The sequence below is a fragment of the Coloeus monedula genome (genome assembly GCF_965178545.1).
Source record: "Coloeus monedula genome assembly, chromosome: 6".
Classification (NCBI taxonomy): Eukaryota; Metazoa; Chordata; class Aves; order Passeriformes; family Corvidae; genus Coloeus; species Coloeus monedula.
The window spans coordinates 28945449-28959000 of NC_138786.1; the positions used below are offsets into that span (position 1 = coordinate 28945449).

The 13552-nt window shown below is 45.4% G+C and overlaps 1 protein-coding gene across 5 annotated transcripts in view; it reads right to left on the reverse strand.

Moving 5' to 3' along the window:
* The window catches only part of RGS6 (regulator of G protein signaling 6), a gene marked incomplete at its 3' end in the record, with an annotated part of 252176 nt that overhangs the window by 41202 nt on the left and 197422 nt on the right, over positions 1 to 13552 (reverse strand). For 2 of the 5 annotated variants that reach the window (XM_082283287.1, XM_082283286.1), the window contains exons 11-12: positions 10084 to 10194; positions 6789 to 6914 (exon numbers count right to left, since the gene is read on the reverse strand). The exons of 1 other annotated variant lie outside the window; for it this stretch is intronic. In XM_082283287.1, coding sequence (XP_082139413.1) covers positions 6789 to 6914; positions 10084 to 10194 — 237 coding nt within the window. The remainder of the gene's footprint in view (positions 1 to 6788; positions 6915 to 10083; positions 10195 to 13552) is intronic. 2 more of the 5 variants (XM_082283289.1, XM_082283288.1) reach the window with 1 other exon arrangement.

Sequence of the window (13552 nt, forward strand, 5' to 3'; positions counted from 1 at the left end):
GGGCCCTGCAACCTGGCTGAGCAAGCACAACAGTGCTCTGCAGCGAGTGCTGAGAGCTACAGGGCAAACAGGTACAGATATTGCAGCCACCTGCAATAACCAGCTCTTTCCTACCCCCTGGCAAAGGTGCCCATTGTCCAGGGATGACAAGGAGGGCAGGGTTTGCCTTGGCTGTCCCTGCCCTGCACTGCTCTTACGCACTCCCTCTGCTGGGCAGACTGCGCAGAGGGGACAGGGTTTGTCTGGGTCATTGCTTGTTCAGGGCATTCGCAAGAGCTGCACAACTTGGAAAATCCTGTGTCTCCCTTATAAATCAGCTGAACTTTAACTGAAGTCCTGATTTCTCACCCCGAATTATTCAGTGGCATCAGTGTGCAGCCACTAAGGCAAATATTCCTTTGCGGTGGAAGGAGGAAGATACAGTCTGTCCCAAACAAAAATCACAATGGCAGTGAGGGGAGGTAGAGGAGCCAGCAGCCTGGTGACTCCTGTCACCTCCTGACCCTCGCTTCCTTAATGGCTGCAGGCAGTACCTAAACACCCTGGAAATGGTGTTACTGCAAGCAAATGAGGCTGCTACCCCATTTAGCCTGGTACCCTACCTGAGGGTAGAAACAGTCAATTTGGGAAAAAAATGACAACCACACTACATGCAAGGCCAGGCTTAATCCTCCTTGCCTGTCTGCTGCTTCTTCCTAACCATCAGGCGACCTCATGCCACAGCCCTGACTCACCCAAGCCACTTGACTATATGCTTTCAACATGGTTTTCCCATTTCCTTGGCAGGCTCAGTTAAACAGACTGAGGCACACTCAAAACGCTGCATCAATACCTGTGGAGTCACATACTTGTGGTTCTAAGACAGTGACGTTTGATTTTATTGCTGAAATAGAGTATCTGGGGTTGGCAGTGGGGTGTGCATGGTTGGTCCTTTTCCATCTTTGAGAGTTTAAGTGCACCTGATGTCCTGTTATTTGAACAGTGACACCCCCAATTATCACATGCATGCAGAGTAAAGGGTGGCACTCACAGTGCAATAATCTGATGCCATATGCGGCTTCCGTTATTTGAAAATACTTTATCATTCAATTTCAGATGCAATGGGAACACATGAATGCAGAAAAGGCATAGGGAGAAAAGATGCTAATCATTCCAGAGTAGCTGGGACACTTCAGACAAACACTTGGTTAGGGAGAACCTTTTCTTCTGGCTTATCTTCTGCCCCTGGAGCCAGGGAGGTGGGCTGGGAAAGCACTCTCGTGAGAGAACTGGGAACGCTGTGAAGTGACAGCTTGCCAGAATAGGAGCACCATCCATTTTAATAACCATTTGGCTCAGTCTGAAAACCAACCAACCAGACCAACCTGACAGTAACAAGAACAAGCTCTTTTTACTGCAAGCACTCGTGAATTCATGCCCAAGGCTGGATCTCCTCTTCAAGGCAAAGGGGAGTTTTGTCCTGGTAAATTTCAAAGCTATTCACTATAGCTGGCATCTGAAAATCAAGTAATACCAAAGAGGGGTACCCAGCCCCGCAGCTTCAACTCCAAGGCAAATTCTCTGCCACAAGGAATCATCCTGAAAACAATGCATAAGCAGGGCTTCCTATGGGATTTAGAGCATTGCAAGAGAGAAGCAGGTATTTCTGCTTAGGAAAGGAGCAGACATACATGACTGTGCTGGAATTTCTGCTCAATTATAAAGTGCAAATGCACTCCCTGAATCCCTGCACTTTCTGAAGTGGAAGCTCAGCCCCAAGTTCATGAGGAGTAAAGTGAAGATCCTGCATTGCCTCCTCTCCTTCTGTAGGAGACAGATTTCCAGTGGACACCGCTTGCACGGGGGTGGGGGGGAAGGGAGATGTCCTTGTGTGTCCTCTCCACAGGTGCCCTTTAAGCTGAGCAGGACTGGCACAGGGGCTGTCAGCACAGAGGGAACAGCAGCACTGATCACAGGTTCTTTGTCCTTTACAAAACAGCATGTAAGGTCTGGAGAAGGCTGATAATATGGTATCCTAAAGTCTTGTCAGTGGCATAAACCATTCCAGCCTCATCCAGCTTGTAATTAAACTGCTGTCACTTGCAGAAGATATCCCATAATGGCATTTATCCTCCACAGCTCCCCCAAAGCACAGAAAGCTCCTGGACCTCAGCGTGTGTGCTTCTGCCTCCCTGCAGAGCACTGCAGAGGTGCTCGGTCACTGCTGTTCAAAGACGTCCCCCAGTGAAAAGGCTGCTGGGGAAAGACAGGGTGGTAGCGGGGGAGTGGTTGCTTCTGAGGTACATTGTACAACAAAAATTAATTTAAAATCCTGATCAGGAGGCAAAAAATGGATGACTCCAGAAACAGAGAAACAACTGTCAAAATAAGGGCAGTGTTGTATCCCCATCTTGGGGATGGACACGATACCCCTAGCTTGACAGTGAATTCATCAAGTGACTGAGGTTGGAATCCAAGCACATTTCTCTCCTTGTCTCACGAGCTCCATGCCAGTGTCCCATGCACCTCCCATCTCAGATCTCTAACCATTCACAAACCTTCCATTCACCAAGAAGTATCTTTGAACATCTCAGCTGGGAGAGGAAATAAATAGTGATAGGTAAAAACGAAAATGCAGTTGAGACAGGGGCAATATTCACATCTTTGTGTTGTTTAATGGTCAGATCTTCGGCACAGGGAGCTTGGCGTGGCCAAGACCAACAAAAATCCGTTCTTGGTGGGCAAGCTGGGGGCAGACAGATACTGCAAGGCTGTGCGCTGGGGCACTGGGGGCCTGCCAAGGAGACCGCAGTATCGGTGGGGACGGGAGAAGCGTCCCGCAGGACTCCCCTTCACCCTTCTTCCCCTCCCCTCCCCCGCGGTGCACCCCGGCGTCCATAGTGCAACTCTCTCCTTCTGCTGCCTTTCAGTTTTGCGGGGCCGGAAAGCCCTTTTGTCGCTGCAGCTGAGCAGCGCCCGCGCTGCGGCTCTGCCCGGACCCACTGAGGGGCCGGCACCGCGCCCGCGCTCGGCTCCGCGAGGCCCGCGCAGCGCTGGGCGGTGGCGCCGCCTGCCGGGCACCACCCGGCCCTGCCCCGCGCCCGGCCCCGCCCGCGCCCGGCCCTGCCCCGCGCCCGGCCCCGCCCGCGCCCGGCCCTGCCCCGCGCCCGGCCCTGCCCGCGCCCGGCCCTGCCCCGCGCCCGGCCCTGCCCCGCGCCCGGCCCTGCCCGCGCCCGGCCCCGCCCCGCGCCCGGCCCTGCCCCGCGCCCGGCCCTGCCCCGCGCCCGGCCCTGCCCGCGCCCGGCCCTGCCCCGCGCCCGGCCCTGCCCGCGCCCGGCCCCGCCCCACACCCGACACTGCCCGCACCCCGCAGAGCCCTCCTGAGCTGGCACTGCCTCGGAACTGCTCGGGAAACGCTATTTAGGGAACACGGGGCTTTGGGGGGGGCTCGGTGTATTTACTGAATATACGAGCTCTCCTCACTGCCTGAACTCCTTTCCTGAAAACTCGGGGAAAAAAATATTGGCAACAAGTTTCAACCATTAGGGGTCATGTAGGATATAAACACTTTCTGCAGCCTTTCCGGCAAACTCCATGTTCAACATATGCTCACAATCAATAGGGCCCTGGGCGCCTGCATCCATACATCGCCAGCTCCACAGTGCATTCCCACAAAGTGTCATGTGTTTCCCACTGAGGTCTATAAACAGGTGTGCAGCCTCCTTTCCCTTTGGGTGAAATGTCCCGTACTTCCACTTCGCTGTTTCTCTTTCCAGCTGACACTCTTTGAAGCTGGGGGGAAAAAGTTTCAATCCAGCAACTAGATGAACATCTCAGCAATCTCATGACATCTCAGAAGATTCCCAGGTCATAAAAAATGTATAATAACTCTCTGATGCCCTTTCTTTTCTTATCATTTCTTTTTTGTTTTGTTTTAAATTTAAGTTTGGCATTTTGACTGCTATATTTTGGGTACTTCGAAAAAGCACCAGAGTCAAAACAAATTGTAGATGAAAGATAGCAAAAGAGATAAGAAAGAAAACAGAGCAAGGAAAAGAGTTAAAATAAAAACAGAGAGAAATATACCCAACTGACTGGCTTTCCTGCTCCCACATAAATAATGGACAGCAAGTAAATAAGTAAGTTACAGGGCTCAGCCAAGCCCAGGAGACTGGTGGACATGATCCTGCAAGTTTACTAGAAGACAGAAACACAGCTGGAAGGTTATCTGGGAGGTCATCGAGTCTAGTCTCCTGCTATTTCTGGCAGTGCCTCACCCAAGACCCCCACCGGGACCAATTTTTCCTCAGCTAGGAAGATATGGAAATACCTCACCACCATCAGGCCTGTGATTTGGGACTCGCACCACTGGGTATAAGAGCAGAATTTGGTCTACTTGCTATATTACTGAATTACATTCATTTCAAGGCATTCTCAAGCACACACATCACAGAATTTTTTCTAGTGCTACCATGAATTTCTAGGTTTTCCAGCAGTCACTTTCTCTATCTGCTTTAAGTTCAGCACAAGGGCCTCAGCGCTCCGGCCCGTGTTCATGAAGGTCCTACTGATACTCCCAAGAGATAGCACCTTCCCATTGCAACAGTTTCGAGATCTCTGGGTAGTTACTGGGAGGAGAGTCCTGAAAAGATTAAATGTGAATGTTACTTTTCTAGCAAGGTGCTAAATGCTATGCCCTCAGAAAGTTTCTTACAGCTCCCCAGGGTTTGGATGGGATTTATCTCACTGAACTGTAGTTGTCTACTATGCAGACACCGTCATTTGAATCAATCTCTCCAAGCTTATGGTAACAAGAGATAGGCGCATAACAGTGTATTTTAGGTGCTTTTAGTTTTGCTTCCACTTAAAGCTGAAACAAATCCTTCTCAGGTGATTCACTGACTCCTCTTCAACTTCTCTTCTCTCTCTCTAAACGCAGACTGGTAAGAAGAAGGCATGTGCTTCCGAGCTGTCAACTTAGGCGAGGCAGATCCCAACTTCACTGTTGAGCTTCCTCTCTCTAGCACCACTGCTAACAATCCACTCTATTCCAGTTTTCTTCATTAATCTTTCTACCTTTGCAGCCTGTTATTTAAAGCTTTAAGCAGGCTAGCTAATGCTATCCAATATTAGATAATATTACCACATAAGCCAGTACCATCATAATGGTACCATAAGAACGATGGCAAAGTTCCCATACTAAGAATGATGCCAATGTCTTCCACAAAGGATGCAAGATTTTACCTGTCTACGCCAGCCCACTGATTTGCCACCTCCCTTCACTACATCCCAAAATCAAAGAGAATGTGCATCAGCAGGAAGAGCAGCTCTGACTGACCAAGGAAGGTACAAGTTTGCCTTCTCATAATCAAACTTTCTCCATTTGTTTGAGTAGGATGAATGTGGGGGATAGACGCTAGTCATAAAGCCTGATGGATTTCATTAGCACAACCCCAGATTTATTTCAGAACACTTATTTGAAGAGTATTTTAATACAGCATATTAATTTTGCACTTCATCACTACAATTTAATTGCAAATGAGTGCCGCTGTACATAACTTCACTAAGCATATGCAAGTTCAGTACCTGTTTAGCAATAAAATTTCAAGCTCATTTATGTAATTAGTAACACTCCCTTGTTTTCTTACAGGTTCACTTTCAGGTTTTTCAAAACAATGAAGTGCATTGAGTTTTCACTGTTTTGCTGCTGGCATGCTTTCTGTACTTCTCCTTGGACAGGGAAACCTGATAAATAGGATGGTAAGTTCCACTCATTAAAAATCACTTTCTGGGGAATTTCCCTTTCAGATCTTGCAGGCTAGCAGACTGCACTACAGTAACAATTGTCCACATGCTTTAGTAATGTATTTGATTTTCTAAGTGAAAAAGAATGAAAAAAACACAAACTAAAAAAAGGCTGTGCAATCAGGTTCTTATCTGGTGTAAAAAGAGAACATCAAGCCTGCTCACTACCAGCAAAGGCAAAAACCCGACTGACTGCGTGCTCATGGACAGCAGATTTCCTCAGCCCAAGAGGAGGCTCAGCTCTGCCAGTGAGCCTGCAAGCTTCTCTCACCTTCCCTGCAAATGCTCACTCAGCCTTCTGGAACACCTTCTGCCCAAAAAAACCCCACGAGAACCTGTCCCTGTACCCATCCACGTGCTAAGGCACAACCACAGCACCGCAACAAAACCTCTGCAGTGTAATTCAGACTGTAAAAAAAGTGGGGTTTACTGGCTCTTAGCCTGGTGTAGAATCACGTGGGTGTCTACATAATTTTTCATAAATAAAGTTTTGACTTCTTCACAACCTGAGAAGTCAGGTACTCAGAATCCCCACACAGAGAGTCCTGTTAAGGTGAGTCAAGCTCTTGGACAGTTAGCAGATACCAAAACTAAAAGCAGTTGTTGCAAACCTGACTTGCTGAGTGCCAATACTGCAACAGTTCCTAGCCACATGATGACCATACTGTTTCCCTGACACAAGCCCTGTCACAAAGACACGTGTAAATCCTATATATTGATAGGGAGCTCAGTGGTGATGTGCTGCATCTCATCACATCATGTGAGTCTGCAAGCCCTTGTGTAAGATACCTGACAACACTGGCTCTGCTAAACACTCTTTCTGAGATTACTTACATAGGTCTAGTATAGGCATCTGTAGCAGTGCTGTGGGCCAAATTCTACCATTCTCATCTTTTTTCAAATGGGTATTTTTAGCAGTTCAAGACACACCAAACATTGCATTTCACCTATGCAAGAGAGTAGGATTGGTCCCATTCATTTAGTCAAGTCAGAAAAGGTTTCACCTGAGGTTTTCTGAGCTGAATTCTGATTCCAGGAAACGAAGGAACTGGTCTCGTCCTACTGGGTCCTTCAGCACCTCATCCATGGAGAAACCCCATCTTTTCACACGCTGCTGACTAGGTTCTTTGCTGTTTGGAGAGAGAAGGGTAAAAACAGATGGAATGTGCATCTCTGCCTGCTGTCCGAGCAGCTGCTGCTGTTTCTGCTAAGTGAAGGGAGGGAGATTATCAGATGAGATGTTGTTTTTTTCTCAAGATTTTACAGAAATACAAGTTAGCAAATAACACAAAGAAGCTATAAAGACCAAGGTCATCATTAAAGCAGCAGTACTATTTGGGTGCTATATACATGCTGAACTAAGAGAGACTGTGAATGATATTTTTTTTAGTTTCTGGCAGGTTTCACTTGAAAAACAGCATACCGTACCTAAATGATTATTCATTATGCACTTCTTGCATATCTCCTCAAATCTACCTTAGGATTTCTTACAAATCAAGGCAGAAATTTTCCAGCAATGTTCCCTGGGTCACTGGTGAGCTCCAGAGCATTTCCTTGTGTCCCACACAGTGCTGCCTGGTCACTTGGAACTGGCTTCAGATTTTCAGATCCACATTTGCATTAGAAAAGCAGTTCCACTAAGAAGCAATGCAGACAAAGTATCTAAAATGATTACTGGTTTGTAGTCTTTTATTTTTCAGCGCCTCTGATTTTTGCATACCTAAGTCTTAGAAGACTAAAAAGCATCTTCCTCCTACTCTCCATGATAATCAGACTTTTATTTTGTGTCTCAGCTGGGATACTGAGATAGAGAGGCACCCAAAATCACTAGCAACCTTTCTCCTTAATTATTTCTTAATACAGCCCAACTTACATAAGCTGTTGTTTGAATTGCCAGACATGTTGCAGAGATGCCTATGGGGGGAGGTGGTGCCTGGGAATCACAACGAGGATCCTATGAGACAGTCTGCATCAGAGCGTAATCTGGGCTCACAAAGTGTCTGAAAGCTTCTGGTGTGATGGCGTCATACTATGAGACAACCATTAAAACACAGCTCAGCTGCTCACATTTGTGACAGCAGAGCCATTGTTAACAGTACATATCTATTAAACTGTGCGTCTCGTCATGTCCACAGCGATTCCTAATCATGGAGCCTTAGGGGACAGTGGCGATCTGTGCTGAAGACAAATAAGCCAAAGGGGTAAATAAAATGCCTGCTTTGATTTTCTCTTGGTGGAAAGGCTAAGCAAAATTGATAGGCATGTCCTCACTTGAGGAGCAGCACACTTGGGATGGCTCCTCCTGCGCTCCCTCAGGAGCCAGCAGTGCTGCAGACAAGGGCGCAGATCCAGCCTACCCGTTATGTGAGCCAGCCTGGACACTGGGACACAAAAGCCATGCTTGTGCAGAGCCATGCACAATCTAAGCTCAGGGAATTTCCTGCTGAATCCAGAGATCTGTACCTGCTCTTCTTGCAGCTACACAATGTTCTAGCACAAAAAAAAGGCCGAAGTGCTGTCTAAAACAGAATGCTTTCCATGGCATTTCCGGAGTCTTGATTGCCATGAAGGATGAACTCTAGTGGCATGGGGCTTGCCCATACTCTGCAGCCAGCCTTGCCACTAGAAGTGAGAGGCTCTTTGTTTTCCTGTGCAAGGGCTCTGCTTTTCTAACTGAGGAAACAGCTTTGCAAGCAACACAAGGGGATCTCGGGGATCATTTAATTATTCATGCAAGTTGCAACTAGATGCAGATGCAGTGAGGTTTTTTACAATAGAGAATAAAATGGAAATACAGAGCTGTTTGTTCTTCCATCTCCCCACACTACAGCTTTCTCTTTTTCATCAGCAGGAAATCACCTTCCTTAACTCTAAAATCATAGCAGAAGCCAAGCATTTATTTTAAATTCCTGTAAGGCTGTGACATCAGGTTAATTGTATTCTTCAGGGACACAGACATCTTTCCTGGGATTTGCAGCTACCTCAACAGATGCAGAAATAATGGATGCCTGGATTACCTTGTGGGTGAGGGTTTCTGCAGAGCAGTATTTTGCAAGGGCTGTATCTGATACTAGCCCTCCTAGGGAGGATGGAGAAAATGAAAGAAGCTAGCTAAAAAAGAAATCCCAAATATTAAAATTATGTGAAGAGGGGCAGAGATTAGGAAAGTAATGGATTTCTGGGACCACCAGAGAAGCAGGTGAAAACAAGTTTCACATCCCGAACTACGTAGTTTTTAAATGGGGCAAAAAACTTGTCTTTTTCTTGGAACACTGACTGCCTACGAATCAGTTTTCTTGGCCAATAGCATCTCTGAATTATTATTCAATAACACACAGGATTAGATGGTGCCAAATGGCAGCAGCTAAACACTGGAGAAGCTGCTGAGCCCTTACAGTTGTTTGCCACAGGATGTGATTGAGTAGTGATGGTGATAGGGGACATGGTGATTCCATTCAAATTTGCTGTGGGAGCTGCTAGGCATAGAGGCAGGCAGGACAATTCAAGTCCCTTTACAAGGATTGTGAATAGCCTGTGAAGGTAAGAGACACAGACACAGGCCACACTTCCCTTGCACCAGCGTCACATGGGCAAAACATGATCTCTGTTACAGTGTTTTGCTTGTATTTTTTTTTTTTTTGAGAAACTTTCTGAGGTGCAAGGCATTGAATGTCCTACAGTCGTTCCTCCCTCTTTTCATCTATTTGACACCATAACAGAGACAAGCTAGCTTGTTCACCAACAGGTGAGGCCCAAACTCACTCTATCAGCCTATTATAATTCTGACCTGTCAAGTCTCACACATCTCACATGAGCTACATTCTTCTCAACAACTGGTCACATTCTTCTGGCTCCTGTGCCAAACTCACTTCTGCACAGCAGGAATGACCACTACTCTATAACTGATCCCATTTTGCCAGCAGCATCTTTCATGGGATTCCAGGACATCAGCAAAGCTGGAACATTGCAGCTGGGGAAGCGCAGGCTCTCAAGGGTCAAATGAGATATGCTGGAACAAGTTTGCCTTAGCAGTATCCTATAGCTGTAGGCTCCTAGACATGAGCCTGTGCATGTGCATGAGAACATCCATTACCTGACTTACAGAGCACCATACATCAAGCCATATGGAAGTGGAAGGGCTGAATAATTCACAGACACCAGTGATAAACTTTAGCTATGTTCTTGAGTCTTGTAGTTACAGATATACAACTTCCTTTCCAAACAGGGCAGTGTGAAGAGCATATAAAAAAAATGGCAAGACAACTCTCACATTAGTTAAAACTACCAATTATTTTTTACCTCATTTCAATGTCCCACAATGCTGCATCATCACTTATCCAGGGATTGGAAGGCTCAGCAGGAGTTATAAAGGGGTCATATTCCACATATTGCTCTGTGTAGGCTATTAAACTGGCAGGTAAGAAAAAAAAAAAAAGAAAAAAAAAAAAGAAAGAAAGGGTTTGAATGCTCAGTCACACGTCAGAGAGGTACAGCTTTTCTTTTTATCCTGTTGGGGGTTTTTTTGTCTTGGATTTTTTTTGTGTGTGTGCTTCTTTTTATTTGTAGGGATTAGCCAGTTTCTCAGCAACCATAGGAGACCCTTTTCCCAGGGATGATGCATGCAAGGATTTCTCCACAAACAACCACCAGCTCACTGCAGTGTTTTCCTCAACAGCAGCATTTTCCTCCAGCTTGTCTCTGTTCAGATGCCCCCAAAAAGCCTGATAAGGCAACAAGTGGATTGCTATGGCAAGACTTCCCCCAGAGAGCCATGGGAAGAATATGAAGCATGTGTCATCCTGTTCATTTGCTGCATATTACTATTGCCTCTCATCCTTTTCATTTTTGCAAACTTTTGCACCCACATAAATTTATGCGCTATGAGAAACTCACCTAAATAGGGTCATGGGCTGCAGCTACAAATATGTTTAAATCTTCAGAGGATCACAGTCCTGAGCATCAAAGCTTTGCCTATAGATCATTTTTTAGTTATGTTGATATAGTATTTATACTAATGGCACTACTGTAAAATACTTCTACAGTAATAATTAACTTAGACTATAATAAATTATATGCATGTTGGAAAAACACCTGGCCTTTATACTGGCTTGCTTCATGGTGAGTCAGTTAAGGCATATAGCTTCTAATCCTCTCTAGGATGAGATTCAAAGAGCTTTCTGGGAAAAGGACTGTGTCTGCTTGCATAAACGATTCAGAAATTCCACTGGGGTTGGGGCTAAGGGCACATTTTTACAAAAGAAAGATAGCATATATGAAATAAATCAAAAGAAATTTCTCCTAGTCTATACTGGAAATACTCTAAGGCACTTTATTTTTTTTGCCTACGACTGCCAAGTAATTAACTAAGTTAATTATGTCTCATCATACTGAACAACTAATGTACTTGCACTGTGATTGTCCACGCTAAACTTTACCTCTGGTCCTCCACATCTCAAAAAGGCAGGCGAACGAAAAGACCCTGTGAAACAAAGGGTCATAAAAGGCAGAAAGTTTCCCTGACCTGCTCTATAGTAATTATTTCTTTTTGTTTGTCCTAGCTCTTATCATGAGGCATTAAAATCATACACTTTTGTAACCACAGCAGGTTCCCATTGCCCCTGAGGGCACTCGGGGCTGTCTCATCTCATTTCATTAATTACATTTCATGACTGCTGTGGGTCAAGGGTTGGAGGAGGGAGCAGCGTCCAATTTCACAGAGCAGCAGCAGTCCCCTTAGACATCAATGAAAGAGAGCGCTGGTTAAAAAAGAAAAGAAAGCCAAAAAGGATCAATCAGGAGATATCTGCTGTGAAACCTGAATTGCTCCTAATAAAATAATAAGAAGGCATCAGAGGTACTAATACAAGTACCAGCAAGAAAGAAACGGGGGAAAAACTAAAATGAAACAAGGGGGAATTTCTAAGCACATTTTGCTGATTCAGTATAATGGCAGCAGCAGAATCATTGCCTCATTGTCTAAAGGAGGCTATAGGCAGGGGACTCCTAAGGGAAAGCATTTTTGTCAAAATGCAGACCTGGCCTTTTGGGTGATAAACTGTATATCCAGTAGAAGAGGTGATAGGAACACTTGACCGAAGAGTGCAGAGCTTGCCTTGAGAATACAACTGTCTCTCAATCAAGGGGCCTGCTGAGCCTTCACAGGAGCTTTGAGAAGCTGAAAGGATAGCACAGATTTTCATCTAGGGAGCTGAGACTGCTTCTGGCAGGAAGATGCTCGTTTTTCCCCAGCCATTTCGGTGATGCTGTGTCTAATGAAATCATACTAACACTGCACAATGCAGTCAGGGAAAACAATAGGTAGAATACACTGATAGTTTTGCTCAACAGTTCTCAAATCTCGACAGCTAAAACTGAGAGTGTGCAGGTCCCAAGTGGGGATGTGGAAGAAAGACTATTTCCAAGGTGTGTGGAGCAGCTGAGGGATGCCTGTTCTCACAGTTGGTACAGATCTACTCCTGGAAGGGGAATAGGGAGGAAGGAAAAGAAAATCTTTAGCAGCAAGCATTTGCCTCACAGAAGCTGGAGACACCCTTTGGAGAGCCTTTCTCTTCTGATGGACAAGGGCTATCCCAAGAATAGCATGAATTAATGGAAAATAAATACAATTGATCAATTACTATTGAAAGAACTTACATCTTATTTCTATAACTTGTTTGCCCTAGTGCTTCCTGACTTATTTGCTCCTTGTTACTTCCCTCATCCTCTCTGAAAGTGCCCTTGTGCTATGCTGAAAAATTGGCAGGTGGTGCCACTGTCAGGCTTGACTGTTGAAAGGAGCATGCCAAGAAGTCATCTCCTGTACCCTGATCTGCCACACTGTCACCTCAACTGTCCCGAGAGCAGCGTCCAGTCTGAAAATTGACTTGATAATAACAGCATCTCCTTACACAGCAAATTTGTTCCTAGTGCTTGTATTCAGTGTTTTAATGGGACTTTGAAGGCTGCACAGGGATTTTTTCAGGCAATTGTTCAAGTCAGGTCATCCATGTTCATTCTTCCTCACTAGTCCCCACTGCTGCAAAGCCAGTCGACCCATCAGCCCCTCTACTTCCCTCCTACCTGCTCTGCAATGCGCCACATCCAGGCTGCACCACTTTCCACACGAAGTCCTGGGACCCTCAATCAATACTGCCAATATTCAAATCAATATTCAAAGTCATCACATGACCAAACACCTCCTCACAAGATTTGGAGACCACAACCATGATTTTCATTCTTTATAATTATTAGTAATTATTTAGAAATACAAGGTTCTTCACCCAGAGGGTGGTTGGGGCACTGGAAGAGGCTCCTTGGGGAAGTGGTCACAGCACTAAACCTGACAGAGCTCAAGAAGCATTTGGTCAATGCTCTCAGGCACAGGGTGTGATTGTTGAGGCTCTCCTGTGCAGGGCCAGGGGTTGAACTTGATGATCCTGATGGGTCCCCTCCAACTCAGTATATTCTGTGATTCTGTAATTTGATTGTTCTCATTTTATTTGCTTTTCTCCTGGTTATTATTTTGCACAGGTTTTGATAGCAACATTTTCTTCTCCAACTTGGGAGCAATTAAAAAAAGAAAAAAAAGAAAGCCCTTTCAAACCAGGAAAATTATTACTGTCTCAGTATATTAAGGTCATTGTAAGTAAATCCAGTACAATGACTTTTTTTGTTAAAGTAGAAGTATATGTTCTTAATTAAAAAGATCCAAAAGCCCAAAACATAAATATAAATGTGCTCATTTCAATCATACAATGTATTGCAGGAT